We start from the raw sequence: 16001 nt of genomic DNA, 5'->3' as shown, positions 1-16001 counted from the left end.
ACCATCTATGATGGTTTGAAAATGTCAAAGGAGGGAGGAGAATCAAATGGACGGCCTTGCAATACTTTATATGTACACTGCGGGCGTCTAGAATAGTGCACTGCACGGGCTCGGGCCTAAGGTAAAGGGGTGGCGGGCCGGGCCGGGCAGGTAACGTAGACTATTTCCGGGCCCGGGCTGGGCCTGGGTCTCGCCATAAATGTTTTGATCAGCCTCGGGCGGGCCGCCCAATGTAAAAACGGGCCCGGGCCAGGCCCGGGCTGCAAAAATCGGCCCGTGCAGTGCTCTAGTCTAGAACGATGGGATATCATGGCTTCACGAACTATCGACGACATGCTCTGGTAGACGGCATGACAGCGTGACGATGACGATGGCTGCGGTACGACGAGGACGGTGTGAAACTATGTAATTACGGAGATAGAGATGATGACGGTGGTTCCATGATAAAGATGGACTGACGACGAATCGTCGAGTCGAAGAATGGCTGTAACAGTTGACTGATTAGCGGGTATGTTGATGCGAATGGAGGCGAAGATATGGCGGCCAGTGGCGCTCGCGGCAAGCTTTGTGCGCCTCAACTAGTTCAGGAAGTGCTACATGCCTAATGCAAGGATTTTGACTGTGCTAGTACTATGAGGTAGGTTTAGGTAGAGTGTACTAGAAGGGGGGAGTGGGTCCAACGGATGCCTTGGCGAGCACCGAGGGTGAAGCAAAGAAACGTTTGTGGGAATTGGGAATGGAGATTGAGTTTGTGGGAAAAGGGGATGGGGGAGAGAGAAATATGTTAACACCAAGGAGGAAGAGGACCGCGCCTTGAGGGATTCCGCGAGCAGCGGAAGTCAGAATGCTGTTCTCGTTTTCATAGCGAAACGCAGTGCGCGTCTATCGCGTCTCCGAAGTACTTAAATCATCCACGCGCGGGCCGCGAATCCGCCACAGACCGATACAGCACGACGGTGGCGCCGACGCAGGAAGGCGGCGCCGCCTCAAGTGTCCGGATATAAAGGAAAACTGTGTCTGTAACCGCCACCATAGGGATATAAACTCGTGTCAGTGAAGCAATGTGCACGTTTTAACCGGGAGCGCTAACCCCTGCGCTGACTCACAAAAGCGCTTCGTCTTGCGCTTGGTAAGATTTTGCGCTGCAAAAAGACCGCGAGAACGATAGCGCCTGTGCATGCATTTCGGAGGCCAGAGCAAATGATATTGTAGCGCACGTGGATGACTTGTTTGCATCATTGTTCTTGACAAGATTGCGGAATGTTGGCGTGCGTTTATTTGTCATTAAATTAAGTTATTGGGTTTTACGTGCCTAAACCACCACACGATTATGAGGCACGCCGTAGTGGGGGACGCCGGTGGGGGACGCCTGGGGCTCTTTAACGCGCACCTAAATCAAGGCACACGGTTTTTTTCCGCATTTCGCCCCCATCGAAATGCGACCGCCGTGGCCGGGATTCCATCCCACGACCTCGTGCTCAGCAGCCCAATACCATAACCACTGAGCAACCACGGCACATTTATTTGTCATCATGCTTGTAAGAACAGAATCGGCAGCGCAAAATAGGCTGTCGTGATAATGGCAAATACATGCCAAATGTATGGCAAAAATACATGGCAAATACAAACAACGGAGAATGCGCCAAGGATAACGTGGTTAGTGGAAAACTGCATCGAAAGCATCGGCGGCATCACTGCCAACCACAACGTTGCAACGACAACGCCAAAATTTTTTTATATACTCACTCAAGCGATTTATAGCCGTCGAGCCTCCGATGCATCATCACTTCAAGTGTACAGGGAATTTGTTGTTGTTTATTTTTTAATAAGAAAGGCTCCGCAACACTATAGAAAAGGAAAGAGTGATTAAAGCAGCAGCGTAAACCGGCGGCATGTAGAGAGAAAAAAAAACCCCTTCAACTCAAATCTACTTGGTGGCACTGCACCATATCGTTCGTGACATCAGTTGTAGAAGTTTTGTCATCCGAGATTAGTCGCGATTTTCAAAAGACTGGTCGAACGGCAAGCAGCTCTAAAGGAAGCAACTCCCTCTTAAATGGCTATTTAAACATTGATTGACAATATCACCTAGTTTACCTAAACGCCACGCTGCCGATACGTAGGGCAGGTAAATACTTGGACGTTGTACTAGTGAATGGCGAAGAAAAAAAAACGACTGCTTTATGTGGCTTATCACCGCCTTGTTAAACTGAGCATGCGGCACCTTCACCAGAGAATAAGCATTATGCACCAAGGTTGTTTCAATCAGTGATATTCAAATATTACAAAGCCTAAACACCTCGAAAAAAAAAGGCAACTGTCCTAAGCCATTGTTCAAACAGTGGTTAGCATAAGGTTCCATAGCAGCTATATGTATAAGACCTAAATAAATTATATATATGTTATATAAGATGAGTGTTAGAGTTGCGACCACAGGTTGCGCGATAAAGCCGATTTTTTCATCTGCCTGTAAACGCGACTCCAAATTGAAGACTGTAGTCCAAACTTGGCATTGCGAAATTTTTTGTGTACTCGTCAATTCCAGGTTATGCTTGTTAATTACAAAGAAATTCAGTTTTTTCAGCGACCCTGTGGTCTGTATACTTTTGCTCGCGGGTGTACATTCGGTATGGACATTCCACACAATCTGTCTGGAATGTACTAATGGTGGAGAATAGGTAGAACCAATGCAGCCACGAAACGAGTGAATGACAGCTTTGCCACTCTTCGGTCCAAGCTCCCATACATGGGGGGAGGGCGGGAGAGGTAAAAGGCGACACGAGAGGGCGAGAAAACGCTACTACTAGGCACGACAGCTGTTGCGGACAAACTGGTTAAATTTAAGTTCAAGTTTAAGTACAGTACGTTTCTGCTATTTCATAAAAGCAAACACCACGCAAATCTGTCCAGCGGACAACTGACGCACGATATGCTGATTTAAAGCCGCATTAAAGCTCCGTATATAGGGTCTAGGCTACACTACGGAAGCGGTCGCACGTCAATTCAACACTTCTGTGCTCGCCGGGGCAGCTTCTCGGCTATGACATTGCCCGAGGTTCGTATTTACGTATTGACATTGCCCGAGGTTAGTATTTGTATTTCGCTGCCGTCGCATTTCGACGGCAGCGAAATACAAATACTACTCGTGCACTTAGATTTATACGCTCTTTAAAAAACCTCAAAATTAATCCGTAGTCCGCCACTGCGGCGTAATTCATAATCGGATTGTGGTTTTGGCACGTACAGCCCCATAATTCAATTAAAATTTAACACTTCTGCCAACATGTGCTGTGCCGTGTGAGGCAATGACAACGCGAACCTTCTCGGAGGTTATGAGCAATGGCGCACAACAACGCCTCAGTCGAAGTCGTCTCGCTGTCTGTTCTTTGCACTACGCAGACGAACAGGAGTGGTGCCTGCAAGGTAACACCATCATCTCACCACTCTCGTATCGCACTAAACGCTGAGGAAATTAAACATTCGCTGTCTACAGCACCGCTTATTATCGTCAATTAATCAAAGCAAACAGCACAGAAGGCTTCCCTTACGTCGATTGCCACAGTGCGTGGGATCCACATAAATGTTTTTTTCTGCCAGTCCATGCGCAATATAGCCAAAAAGAATAGGAAGCGGTAACTGGTCAAAATATTGTGTAATATAACCTTGAAACGTTGTACACCACTTATTTTGTTGCTTGTGTGCAAGTCTGGGAGGCCTAAGGGGTTAAAGCAAAACATTGATACGGACAGTGTGCTCAGTGACGCAAAACAGAGGTCGTTCAGCTTAGCTATTGTTTATAGGTTTGATTACACTCCAACGAACTGCTGAGTTGGCACATAAGGCTCCGTTCGTTCAATCTCCTGAGCCTCCGTCTTCGCAATATCACACTGGTCACTGTTTCTGCGCATGTTTGACGTAATGTTTACATAGTTTCATTCTACCTGCAGCACCGACACACAACCTAGGCTGGTTGGCCAATGCCCATTAAGTCCCTTTGTCGAATCCAAGTTCAGAAGAACACGAATAGTATTCACAAGGTGTAATTGTATTCGGGAAAAAAACTTAAAAAAAAAGAACGCAGGGAACCGCACAAGAACGGTGACTCATTACAATGTTTCTAAAACGCCAATATTCTCTGAGCGAGGAACACTCGCTTTTTAATTTGCACAGAAAACGGCTTGCTTTATTTCATCATGTATGACAATCCAATCACTCAGCTCAGCAGTATCGGGTTATCGATTTGTTTCACTGAAAACGTAGTGATATATTCTCTACCGGGTGATGTGGGTCGTCACCGCAAGAATCAGGAGACCGCGATGAAGGCGGGCATCGTGATGATGAAAAAATTAGAAAAGATTGTATTCACTACATTGGTACATGGTTTTGACTCTATCCGAGTATCCAGCCGTTCTGCCTAACATGGGGGCCAGGACGGCCTTAAATAACCCCTCGTGGTCTTGTGCTAGCCGATGTCTCCTTCGGGGAACTTGTGGAAGTGTCAGTCCTCTGTTGGATGGTCAAGTTCACGACCTCCTCCCCCTCGGGTCGTCTCCTTTGGTAGCTCGCCTTTGCGCCTGCTCAGGTCGTAGAGGTGTGACGCTTTCTCGGGGTTGAAGGGGGTTGTCTCGTCACGGGAAAAGAGCTCGGGCTTGTTTCCTACATTTCAGAGGTACAGTTTCCAGGAAGATCATAAACGCCTCTTGGGGATGAAGATAATTGCCCCGACATGGGAACGCGCGCGGGTTTGGCTTCCCACAACTGAGATTCAGAGTTCCAAGCCGATCATAACAGTAGGCACAACAATTTTTCCCTGCTATATCTATTTCACGTCTTGCTACTTTACGTCGTACTATGCAGAAGGCTCCAAAGGATACTAAACTCTTAATGTGTAAAACACTTCTCCGCCCCATTATCGATTATGGCGCCACAGTGTGGTCACCCCATAACCAAAACAACGTAATCAAACTAGAAGCAGTTCAAAAGAAAGCCGTCCGCTTCATTTTTCGCCGGTATGGCCGCTATTTTTCACCATCACCTGCCCTCCCTTCTCTGAACCTAACATTACTTTCTGTGCGTCGTGACGTGGAATCTTTAAAATTTTTGCACAACATAATTAACACGTTCTATCGTACTTCGAACACAGTTTGCTTATCTTTCGCCAAACCTTCTTCTACACGTAACTTCCACGAGCTGAATCTTTTCTTCCCTTTCTATGCCCGTACAAATACTTTCAAGTACAGCTTCTTTCCCCGCACTATAGAAGTATGGAATTCCTTACCTGGCTGTCTTCGTTCACTCCCGATAAGTGAATTCGAAAGTGCTCTTTATGAAAAGCAGCGTGTAACTGCTTGAGTTACGTTTGATTTATGCTTTATGTATGCATTTCAGTGTTTCGCTGCTTTCTGTATTGAAGAAAATAATTTTCCAGTGCTTTACGTGTTCTACTAATATTTGAATTTGCTAATGTTGTAAGATTCTTTGTTCAGTTTCACTTATTTTCTGTTCACCCCTGTATTAACCCACTCCTGCAATAGCCCTGTTATAGGGCTGCAGTATGTACAAATAAATAAATAAATAAATATCAATACGGCTAATTACATATTACAAGATGTATGGTTTCTGCCACGATTATCAACCCCACAGTCTCGATGAAATAATGCCGCTTGTTCCTTATTCATAATGATATTTCGTCCACTTATATAGTGCGTGGTCGTTTTTTTTACTTAACTTTGTTATGTTAGAAAACGGGAATATCCCGAAGTGGGAAAATGTAATGTGGCAGCATACTATATACGTAAACTGTCCAATGTTTCATGCAATCATATGAAATAAATATCTGAATGTTGCAGGAAACCGCAAGTTATACGATAACCGTAAATCATCGTCGTATTCACCATACGGCGTGTGGGTGGAAGACCCATCTATCGCTGGCAGCGGTATCAAGGGCACTGCTGCTCGCGAGACAATCGAGTTCGCCGGATTGAAGTTCACCAACCAACTTTTCGTAGAAGCGACTGTCATCGATCCGGAGGTATGCATGAATGTTTATTTTTCAGCAAAACAAGTACAGTACAGGGCTGTGGTGGGAAACTGGGGGAAAAATCTTCTCATGGCAGCTTGGCTAGCCTCAAGAACCCAGAAATATCCGATCAGCAGGGCGAAGCAACAAATTTCATAATGACTATAAAAATGTTTGCTTGTTGGAAACCAACGAAAAATAGACTATCATAAAAATACCTCTCCTCGTGCGACAAAGCCGCTGATCTGCAAAGCCTATCATAGCTTAACACGCTATGGGTTTCATCGAAGTCCCCGTTTGCATTGACCTGTTGTTTGTAGTACTAACAAGGTGCAACCTCTGTTATGCAAAGGTGGCCCTCCCTCTCTTTTGGTGATCGTGTATTCTCACGGAAGGTACTATAGCGTCGCAAGAGAGCAAGCATATTTTATTTAACTGCTTCGGTTCTTGCGAGATACCCTGCTGCCCGCCTCTATGACTGAAGCCTCACTAAACGGCTAGGTCTCTCACATCCTTCCATAAGCACGAAACGATAGCAGCACTATTAACGACATGGAGTTGATGCCTGTAATATTTATAGGTGACGCTTCATTAAAAATTACCTTTTCACATGTCCGTTACTGGCATTTAGATCACGCACCCGCAGCGCAGCTTATGCGGCTACTCCATTGATCTCCGATGACGCAGTTGTCGAAGACGTAATTGGTTCTCACATTAAGTTTTCTGCTCTCCATCGCTGAAATATCTATGCGTCATAACGAGGCTTTATGCAGATGGCATGAAAGCAGAGCAAAGAAAGGGAGATGAAGAAAAGACACACGTAAAACCACTCATATGCAACGCGACGTCGGAATCTCAATGACGCGAAGCTTCTTTGAGTTAGCTAGGTAAGCATGCATGACATTTTAGTCCTGTAACTGTTATATATGTTTTCAACGAGGACAAAGCCGACGTATGATGCTTCTCGAGAGAAGAATGTTGATGAGAAGTGCATGCATTGAAAAATACGGTACATATTAAAATGCTGTTAGCGCTTCTATACCTCTTGTGCCACATTGAAATGTACCTTTTCTTGTAGAATAGCCAAGAACGGACATTTGCCCAACGTCGCAGATCCAGTGGTCCAGGAATGGAGTAGAGCAAATTGTTAGAAATATAAGGAAATCAAAGAAACCGTTGAATATTACATGCCATTCCATTAAGAGATCTCAGTGCTTCAGAGATACCTGTATGAGCCTACATCTTATGTACCGGCTTCACGTCATAATATATAATTTGATTAATTCGAAGTAGTGATGAATAGGATACAGAGGCTCCTTCTATAACAAGCGATGAAGTTACAAGTGCCTTGCAAGACATGACCCGCGGAAAAGCGGCTAGAGAAGATGGAATGACATTTGACCTAACAAAAGATGGAAGAGATATCCTTGAAAAGCTTGCGACCTCAATACGCAATGCCTCCCGACTTCAATTGTGCCAGAGAACTGGAATGAATGCCAACATTATACTAGTCCATAAGAAGGGAGACGTTAGAGAATTGAGAAATTAAAGGCCCATTATCTTGCTTTCTGTACCGCATAAAATATTCATTAAGATAATTTCCAATAGAATCAGGTCAACACTTCAATCAACCAGGAAAACAGGCTGGCTTCAGGAATATTCTACAGTGGATCACATCCATGTCATCAATCAGGTAATCGAGAAATCTGCGAAGTGCAATCAAGCTCTCTAATGGCTTTCATAGGTTATGAAAATGCATTCGATTCAATAGAGATACCAGCAATCATAGAGGCATTGCGTAATTAAGGAGTACAGGAGGCATAGGTGAATACCTTAAGAAATATCTACAAATATTCCATAGCTACATTGGTTCCCCACAAGAAAAGTAGAAAATTACCTATCAAGAAAGGGGTCAAGCAAGGAGACACACTCTCTCTCATGCTATTCACTCAATGATTAGAATAAGTATTCAAGGTCTTTGACTGGGAAGGCTTAGGAGTAAGGATCAACGGCGAATATCTCACCTACCTTCGGTTATCAGATGACGTTGTCTTGTTCAGCAACAATGGGAATGAATTACAACAAATGATTGAGGGAAAACAAGGGGAATGCGCTAGATGGCGATTCAAGACGATGAGTAACACGAGAACAAGGTGAGAGCAGGAGCCCACGTTCCGACAAGTGGAATTGTCTTCTTCAAGGCGACATATGCTCTCCTCGGCACAGTATATATAAGTAGGGTTCTTCTAAAGGGGAGAGAAGGTAAGGCGGGTGGGTGAGGTAACGAGCGAGAGTGTGTTAGCGGCGAGGGTGTAGAATTGAAAATAAATATAATGCACTACGGATAGTCGGTAGAGGAGTTTGAGGCAGCGCCGTGTGTTAGCAGGTTGACGTGTCATGGCAGGTTCCTCTTTTCATGCAAGGGGTCAGGACAAGGGGGGGTCTGCTCCGCTGGAGGTCAGTGAACTATCGTGTCTGACAGGGAGAATAAAAGTAGCGGCGGAAAACTGGTGTTCAGGCGTACAAAAAAATGGTAAAGCGGGGGGGGGCGGGGGGGCGTAGATATATAGATAAAAGGACGAAAGGATTGCGTGAAAGCAAAGGGAGGTTGGCCTATTATTGACAATCGAATAACAAAAAAAAACAACTAAGCAACTCATCGAACATTAACTAAGTGCAGTTGCCTATGCTTTTCAATTTAGCATAGCAAATAGATTCTAAAGCTCCCTTTGAAACGTTCATGCCTATTGGTTGCAATGTATTGAACTTATGAATGAGGTACGACTCTCTATATTCTCTGTCTCGCGCCAAACGAAAATTTGACTGTAGTATGTAGAGTTTAAGTTCATCAAAGTTATGACTTGATTGGTTGAAATGCTCGGAGGACGGCTTTGGGAAGCTCTTTAGCTGTGTCTGCGCGATGTCCGTTTAGCCTGATGTTCATTGATTGTCCCGTTTCACCGATATATTGCTTCTTACAGAAGGAACACTCAAGCATATAAATTACATCGGAGCTAGTGCAAGTAAAGCTAGTTTTCACTTCGTGTGTGTAGCCATTTGCGGTACTTGGAATTTTAAGGTCACTTTGAAGGTGCTTGCAGGTTTTGCACCTGGGGCGTGAACATGCTTTTATAACGGGGGAATGATGTGGCTGACTTTTGAATGCACTAATATGTCTTTAAAGTTTCTGTTGCGGCGATAGGTAACCCTTGGTACAGCCGGGAACGCTTTTCTCAGACGATCGTTACTTGATAATATTGGGTGGTATTTTCGTAGGATGTTGTTTATGTTTGGAAGGGCGTTAGAATATTTTGTTATAAAGGCTGGTGGTCTATCAGATTTTGGTATAGGTTGTTTCTGAGCTAAGGCCGACTGCCTCTCTAATCTCGACGCGACGTCATAAGCCTGGTCGAGAGGAATTTGTGGATGGTTTCGTTTCGCAAGCGTTACTTTAAGGTCATTTAGGTGGTGGATATAATCGTTGTCGTCGCTACAGATTCTTCTTATTCGTTTCGCTTGCGCGACAAAAATTCCTCGCTTGCAATGTCGCGGGTGATGACTGGTGTAGTCTAAATACTGCTGGCTATCCGTAGGCTTCCGGTAAAGTGTGGTTCTCAGTTTTCCATTTTATATGTAAACCGTCGTGTCGAGGAAGTTGATCGCTCTAGGAGAGTGGTGAGCAGTGAACTTATTACTCGGGTGATAGCGGTTGAAATGGCTAATTAGGTCGGTTAGCGCGTTTGTGCCGTGTTCCCATATTATGAGCATGTTGTCAATGTAACGCAAGTAGGTGTCGGGTTTTAGAGGGTATAATTTTATCAGGTTATTCGCTAAGCTAAATTGAAAAGCATAGGCAACAGCACTTAGTGTTCGTTGAGTTGAGTAGTTGGTTTGTTTTGTTATTCGATTGTCCATGATATTCCAACCTCCCTTTGCTTTCACGCAAATCTTTCGTCCTTTTATCTATATATCTACGCCCCCCCCCGCCCCCGCCCCCCCGCTTTACCATTTTTTTGTACGCCTCAACACCATTTTTCCGCCACTACTTTTATTCTCCCTGTCAGACACGATAGTTCACTAACCTCTTGTGGAGCAGACCCCCCCTTGTCCTGACCCCTTGCATGAAAAGAGGAACCTGCCATGACACGTCAACCTGCTAACAACTCGGTGCTGCCTCAAACTCCTCTACCGACTATCAGTAGTGCATTATCTTTATTTTCAATTCTACACCCTTGCCGCTAACACACTCTCGCTCGTTACCTCACCCACCCGCCTTACCTTCTCTCCCCTTTAGAAGAACCCTACCTATATATACTTTGCCGAGGGGAGCATATGTCACCTTTAAGAAGAGAAGTCCACTTGTCGAAACGTGGGTTCCTGCTCTCACCTTGCCTTGTTCTCGTGTTACTCATCGTCTTGAATCGCCATCTCCCGCATTCCCCTTGTTTTCCCTGGATTTCTACCGACGGATGATGAAGGAACATGGTGAGCGCCCTCTGCTTTCCTTGGCACGCTTAGCATTAATTGGCGACAGTCATTACAAGTACATTCACGAACACTTCCCGCCAGGCCAACATTCAGCACAGATTAGCTTTAAGAGCGGCGCCACGACACGCACCATCCGAGACCTCATTACCGCAGCACCACAGCACATCACACATTTCATCATTCACTGCAGGACTAATGCAGTCCCGCAGTGACTGCATTCCACGACACAGGTGACAACCACGACACAGGTGACAACACAATTGAGGCCATCAAAACGCTGATAAACGACTTGCACACCAACAGACCAAACGCAAAAATCACCTTGACAACAGTACTTCCCAGGATCACAAACAAGCACAGGCCACTTATTCAACAATCAGAGACACTCCTAGCTCACGCACTAGGGACATGTAAGCTCAATGATTTTCTTCTGGACATTGGACACCAACACGAATACGTCGATGTCATCCACCATGCTGAAATACACCAGGACCCAGACATTCTTCTCACCCCCCAGCTAGCACAAAAGCGATAGAAAACTGCTTCCATACCGATTCGCCAAGACTAAATGAACGTCTGAAAGACGCACTGAAAAATCCGTGCAGTCCGTTTAGAAGGTGATAAACGGTCGTATATCGTTGCTAATGTCCGGCGGATATGACTATTGCAAGAAGTTCTAGAATCCTGCTTAAAGTAGTTTCGAAAAAACCTGTCATGAAATGGGATTTTGTAAGACCATTAGAAGCATTTAAAAAATACAGATTGAATCCTGCTGCAATCAGGATTTTGACATCCGTTTTCTTTCACCCTCCCCTCTAGCGCCCCTTCGTCTCCCTTTCCTTCCCTCTCCCCATGCCCCTGCGGCGTTTCGCCGGCCAGGCGGCATGCAGGTTTGCGCTTGTGCAATACACGAAACACATACAGCAATAACATTTTTTTATTGCAAAAAGTAAACACGATTAGACAAGCTAGCAATCAACATTAAATATGAGTGCCTCCGAGTAACGTCCATTACAGGTATCGACCTTGATAAACCTGGTTTCGAACAGGCTGCTGGGCTGTAGCTCCGTAATTCAGCAGGTCTTCTTACTGCAAAAACATTAGGCATGTGTAAAGCGTATGTTAATTGAAGCACACTTTTCTTAGTGAACGTATAGTTTTTCAATGCATTGGCAATAAGCACTGCAATATATCTTGGCAATGGCCAGCACTACAATATATTGGTCCAAGCACACAGTTTTCGAGCATTCCACCTTTATTATCATGGTTCTAACATTAACCGATCACAAGTGAAATTCCCTTCTCTTGCCTTGAAGACATACTTTACATCTAACTGAAGGTGTTGCATGTACAATCGCCAACCAGTGTAAGTGTCGGCTATTTTGATAGCTTTCAGGAGGCTGTTGTCTTGACTAGTTGGCGACTGGTAGATGACAGCAGCCTCCTAAACATGTGCGAAGTAGGTGCCAATTAGCATTCAAAGAAAGGAATAGAGAATGCATTTCTGATAATGTTGTACGAGAAAAGAGGTAAGTGCAGCTCTGCAAAGGCACAGCTTCAGTGTGACAGCATTGTTACACCACCCCAATTTTATTTGCCACAGATCACATAGCCAATTCAGAAATGGCGCAGGCTTGAGCATATACCTAAACACCAGTCTATCAAACACATCGCATACTTCAAATTGAGAAAATATATTGCGATTCCTTAAAAAATAAAAGATAGCAGACGAGTGCAACCTTCAGTAACAGCGACTATTTGCAGCACGGCTGCTTCAAGCATATACAGCAAGAACTTCAGTTGCTTGTAATTAAACCATTAAAATGTTGCACGCCTATGACTTGCCTGTTTGAAAACCTCCACACAATAACATTGCCAAGCACTTGTAAAGAATTTTTTTACAAAAAGCAGTGAGTCATCCACACACAAGGTTGGAACATACGCCGTAATTTTCCACCCAGTTTCACTAACTTTGACCTTGGTGACATTTATAGTTACGCAATGGGTTAAAGGTTAAGCTCGTGCAGTTTATAAATCAAGTAGATCTAGAGTGCTTGCATATGCAATTTATTGCTTACACCGAAATGAGCCCACACTAGAACCCACACATGGCGCGCGGCGACGATTTCATCGCCGTTGCACTTTATACGGAATATCACGGCGACGACGACGGCGGCAAAAATGCGCTTGGAGTGCCCATATAATTTCTATCGCAATAAAAGAAAAAGAACCGCGGCGTAAATTTCTCTCTCTCAAATGGCAAGGTCGCCGTTACGTCGTCGCGCCGTAACACGCGTGTTCGAGTCGATGTCTCAACGCTGCGGCTGCGACGCAGAGGGAAGCAATGACGGAGGCCCACTCCGGCCAATGAAACTGCTCACAACCGGCCAACGCTCGCTTCAACGGCAGGAAAAGAAAGGGAGAGGGTTAAGCTGGCGCCGGGCCGGCGGCGGGCGCGCACGGAGACAGTAGATGGTGGGGGAGCTACGAGGGAGTTGAGAGGGAGAGTGAGGGGAGCGACCAAAGCGACGGGGTCACCTCTGCTGAAGCCAAATCCGCTTCCCTGACGCCCTCCTCCCTCACCTTCGACGTGTCCGCGCGCGCCCGGCGCCGCCGTGCTGGCGCCGCCCGCTGCCTACAGCATCGTCTTCTGCGAGCGTTGGCCGACGTGGGCAGTCTCGTGGCCCCTACTCGCCATCTGATTGCGCGCCGTGATATATAACGACTCCATTCGTACGTCGTGCTGTGGTGCACGAATACTTCAGAAATAAGTCCTTCCTTTAATTCGAACAAACTTTCGGGCTCCTTCGAGTTAGAATTATCGAGATACGACTGTATATGTGTCACGCTGAAAATTTAATTCGTACGACCTTAACATGAAATAACAGTTACCTGGGTTCTTGTAGTTCAGGAGTTTCGTGGTGGCCCTTTGGGCGGCGGCGTTTTCGTCTGCCCCTTTCGCCCCCCGTAGAGGGTACATGATCGGTGTCTTCACCCTCAGGCGCCTTCTCTCTTGCACGTAGGTATGTGCCTGCATAGTAAGTTACAAAAAAAAAAACTCTTTATTGCTATGCTGATAAACTCGGAGTATCTATGTTTATAATGTAACAGCAGTGCCTATTACAACTGTATATTGGAAATTTTCTTTTTTTAACAGAATTTTGTTACTGCACAGACTTGCAAAAAGAAAACGCCAGTGCGACCTCAAAATTTATTTGTTGCATGACTGAAGCCAAAAAATGTTAAGTATCCTAAAAAAAAGATGCTGTAAATAGCTACACTGTCGGATTATGTTACAAAAAACAAGGCAACAGTGCACTACATACAGGGTGTTTCATTTAACTTTAGCCAAACTTTAAAAACATGCAAGTGCCACGTACCAGGACAGAACCAAGGTAATGTTGGAGATACTCAGATTATTTTTTGCATTCCGCCTAGTTAGAGAATCAGTTCTAATTAATTAACTTCTCAATTACTATAGTTAGATGAAAAGTGTCAATGAGAAGATTGTAAAGCTAACATGAGAAACCCCTGATACCGCTTTCTGTTTCTCAATATGAGCTACATAAAGTGTTTTTCCAAGTGTGAAAGATGCCTGCCAATACACGCAAACTGCCTCGAGCGGCCAGTCGTTCGGCAGTTTTGCGTGTATTCGCGGGCATCTTTCACGCTCGGAAAAACACACGAGTGATTCCTGTTCAGCAGAACAGGAATTGGCCTCCCTGGTGCAGTATTCGGCCACTACCTCCCTAATGACTCCGACAATTAACCCATGGCCCTCAGTTCCCAGTGGCTGCGGAGCACCTGACCAAGGCGGCGGTCAGACCTGCTACGCGGCAGAGGGTGCTAAGAATCTCTGGGTCAAGGCAGGCCGCCAATGGAAACTGAACCTGGCAACGTTCAACACGCGCACCCTCTCGAGTGAGCCTAGCTTAGCAGGACTATTTGAAGAATTATCAGGCATTTCCTGGGATATTATTGGCCTTAGTGAGGTTAGAAGAACTGGTGAGGCTTACACAGTACTGACTAACGGCCACGTCCTCTGCTACAGATGTCTTCCAGATAAGAAAGAATCCGGGGTAGGATTTCTAGTGCATAACAACGTAGCGGGCAACATTGATGAATTCTACAGCATTAATGAAAGGGTAGCAGTCGTCGTAATGAAGCTGAATAGGAGGTACAAAATGAAGGTAGTACAAGCCTATGCCCCAACCTCTAGTCACGATCATGAAGAAATAGAACAGTTTTATGAAGATGTTGAATTAGCAATGAGAAAGGTGCAAACTCAGTATACTTTAGTCATGGGCGACTTCAATGCAAAAGTGGGGAAAAAGCAGGTTGGTGAGCAAGCCATTGGCAACTACGGCATCGATTCTAGGAATGCAAGAGGAGAGATGTTAGTAGAATTCGCGGAAAGGAATAGGCTCCGAATAATGAATACCTTCTTCAGGAAGCGCAGCAACAGGAAGTGGACCTGGAAAAGCCTTAATGGAGAAACAAGGAATGAAATAGATTTCATACTCTCTGCCGATCCAAGCATAGTGCAGGATGTAGAAGTGTTAGGTAAGGTTAAGTGCAGTGACCATAGGTTAGTGAGGTCTAGGATTTCTCTCAATTTGAAGAGAGAGAGAGTGAAATTAGTCAAGAGGAAACCGGCCAACCTAGAGGCAGTCAGGGTAAAAGCAGACCAATTCAGGCTGGTGCTCGCAAACAAATATGCAGCTTTAGAACAGGAAGATGAAGATAACATAGAGCTAATGAATGAAACCGTAACTAGGCTGATCTCAGAAGCAGCAATTGAAGTGGGACGTAAGGCACCAAAGCAACCTGTAGGGAAGCTCTCCCAAGAAACAAAGGACCTAATAAAGAAACGGCAAAACATGAAAGTGTCCAACTCAAGAGATCAGATAGAATTCGCTGAACTGTCAAAACTGATCAACAAGAAGAAAGTAAGGGATATTCGAAATTATAACATGGGAAATATTGAGGAAGCCGTAAAATATGGACGCAGCATGAAATCAGTAAGAAGAAAACTAGGCATAGGACAAGGCAAGATGTATGCACTGAAAGATAAGCATGGTAATATCATCAGCAATTTCGATGACATAGTAAAAGCAGCAGAAGAATTCTATACTGACCCGTACAGTAGCCAAAACAGCCAAGCTTCTTCCATTCGAAATGGTGATGAACCGGATACAGAAGCTCCTTCTATAACTAGCGATGAAGTTAGAAGGGCCTTGAAAGATATGACCAGGGGAAAAGCGCCTGGAGAAGATTGAATAACAGTAGATTTAATCAAAGATGGAGGAGATATCATGCTTTAAAAGCTTGCGGCCCTTTATACGCAATGCCTCACCACTTCAAGTGTACCAGAGAGCTGGAAGAACGCCAACATTATACTTATCCATAAGAAGGGAGACGTTAAAGAAATGAAGAATTACAGACACATTAGCTTGCTTTCAGTATTGTATAAAATATTCACCAGATAATTTCC

The 16001-nt window shown here is 45.0% G+C and overlaps 1 protein-coding gene across 2 annotated transcripts in view; it reads left to right on the top strand.

The window, feature by feature from the left end:
* Positions 1-16001, top strand: part of LOC125942251 (pepsin A-like) — a 74624-nt gene that overhangs the window by 28472 nt on the left and 30151 nt on the right. For both annotated transcript variants that reach the window (XM_049660420.1, XM_049660418.1), the window contains exon 4: positions 5850-6031. In XM_049660420.1, the coding sequence (XP_049516377.1) occupies positions 5850-6031 (182 nt within the window). The remainder of the gene's footprint in view (positions 1-5849; positions 6032-16001) is intronic.

This window comes from Dermacentor silvarum, chromosome 1, assembly GCF_013339745.2.
Source record: "Dermacentor silvarum isolate Dsil-2018 chromosome 1, BIME_Dsil_1.4, whole genome shotgun sequence".
Classification (NCBI taxonomy): domain Eukaryota; kingdom Metazoa; phylum Arthropoda; class Arachnida; order Ixodida; family Ixodidae; genus Dermacentor; species Dermacentor silvarum.
The sequence above is the reverse complement of the archived record's forward strand: the minus strand, read 5'-3'. Positions and strand labels throughout refer to the sequence as shown.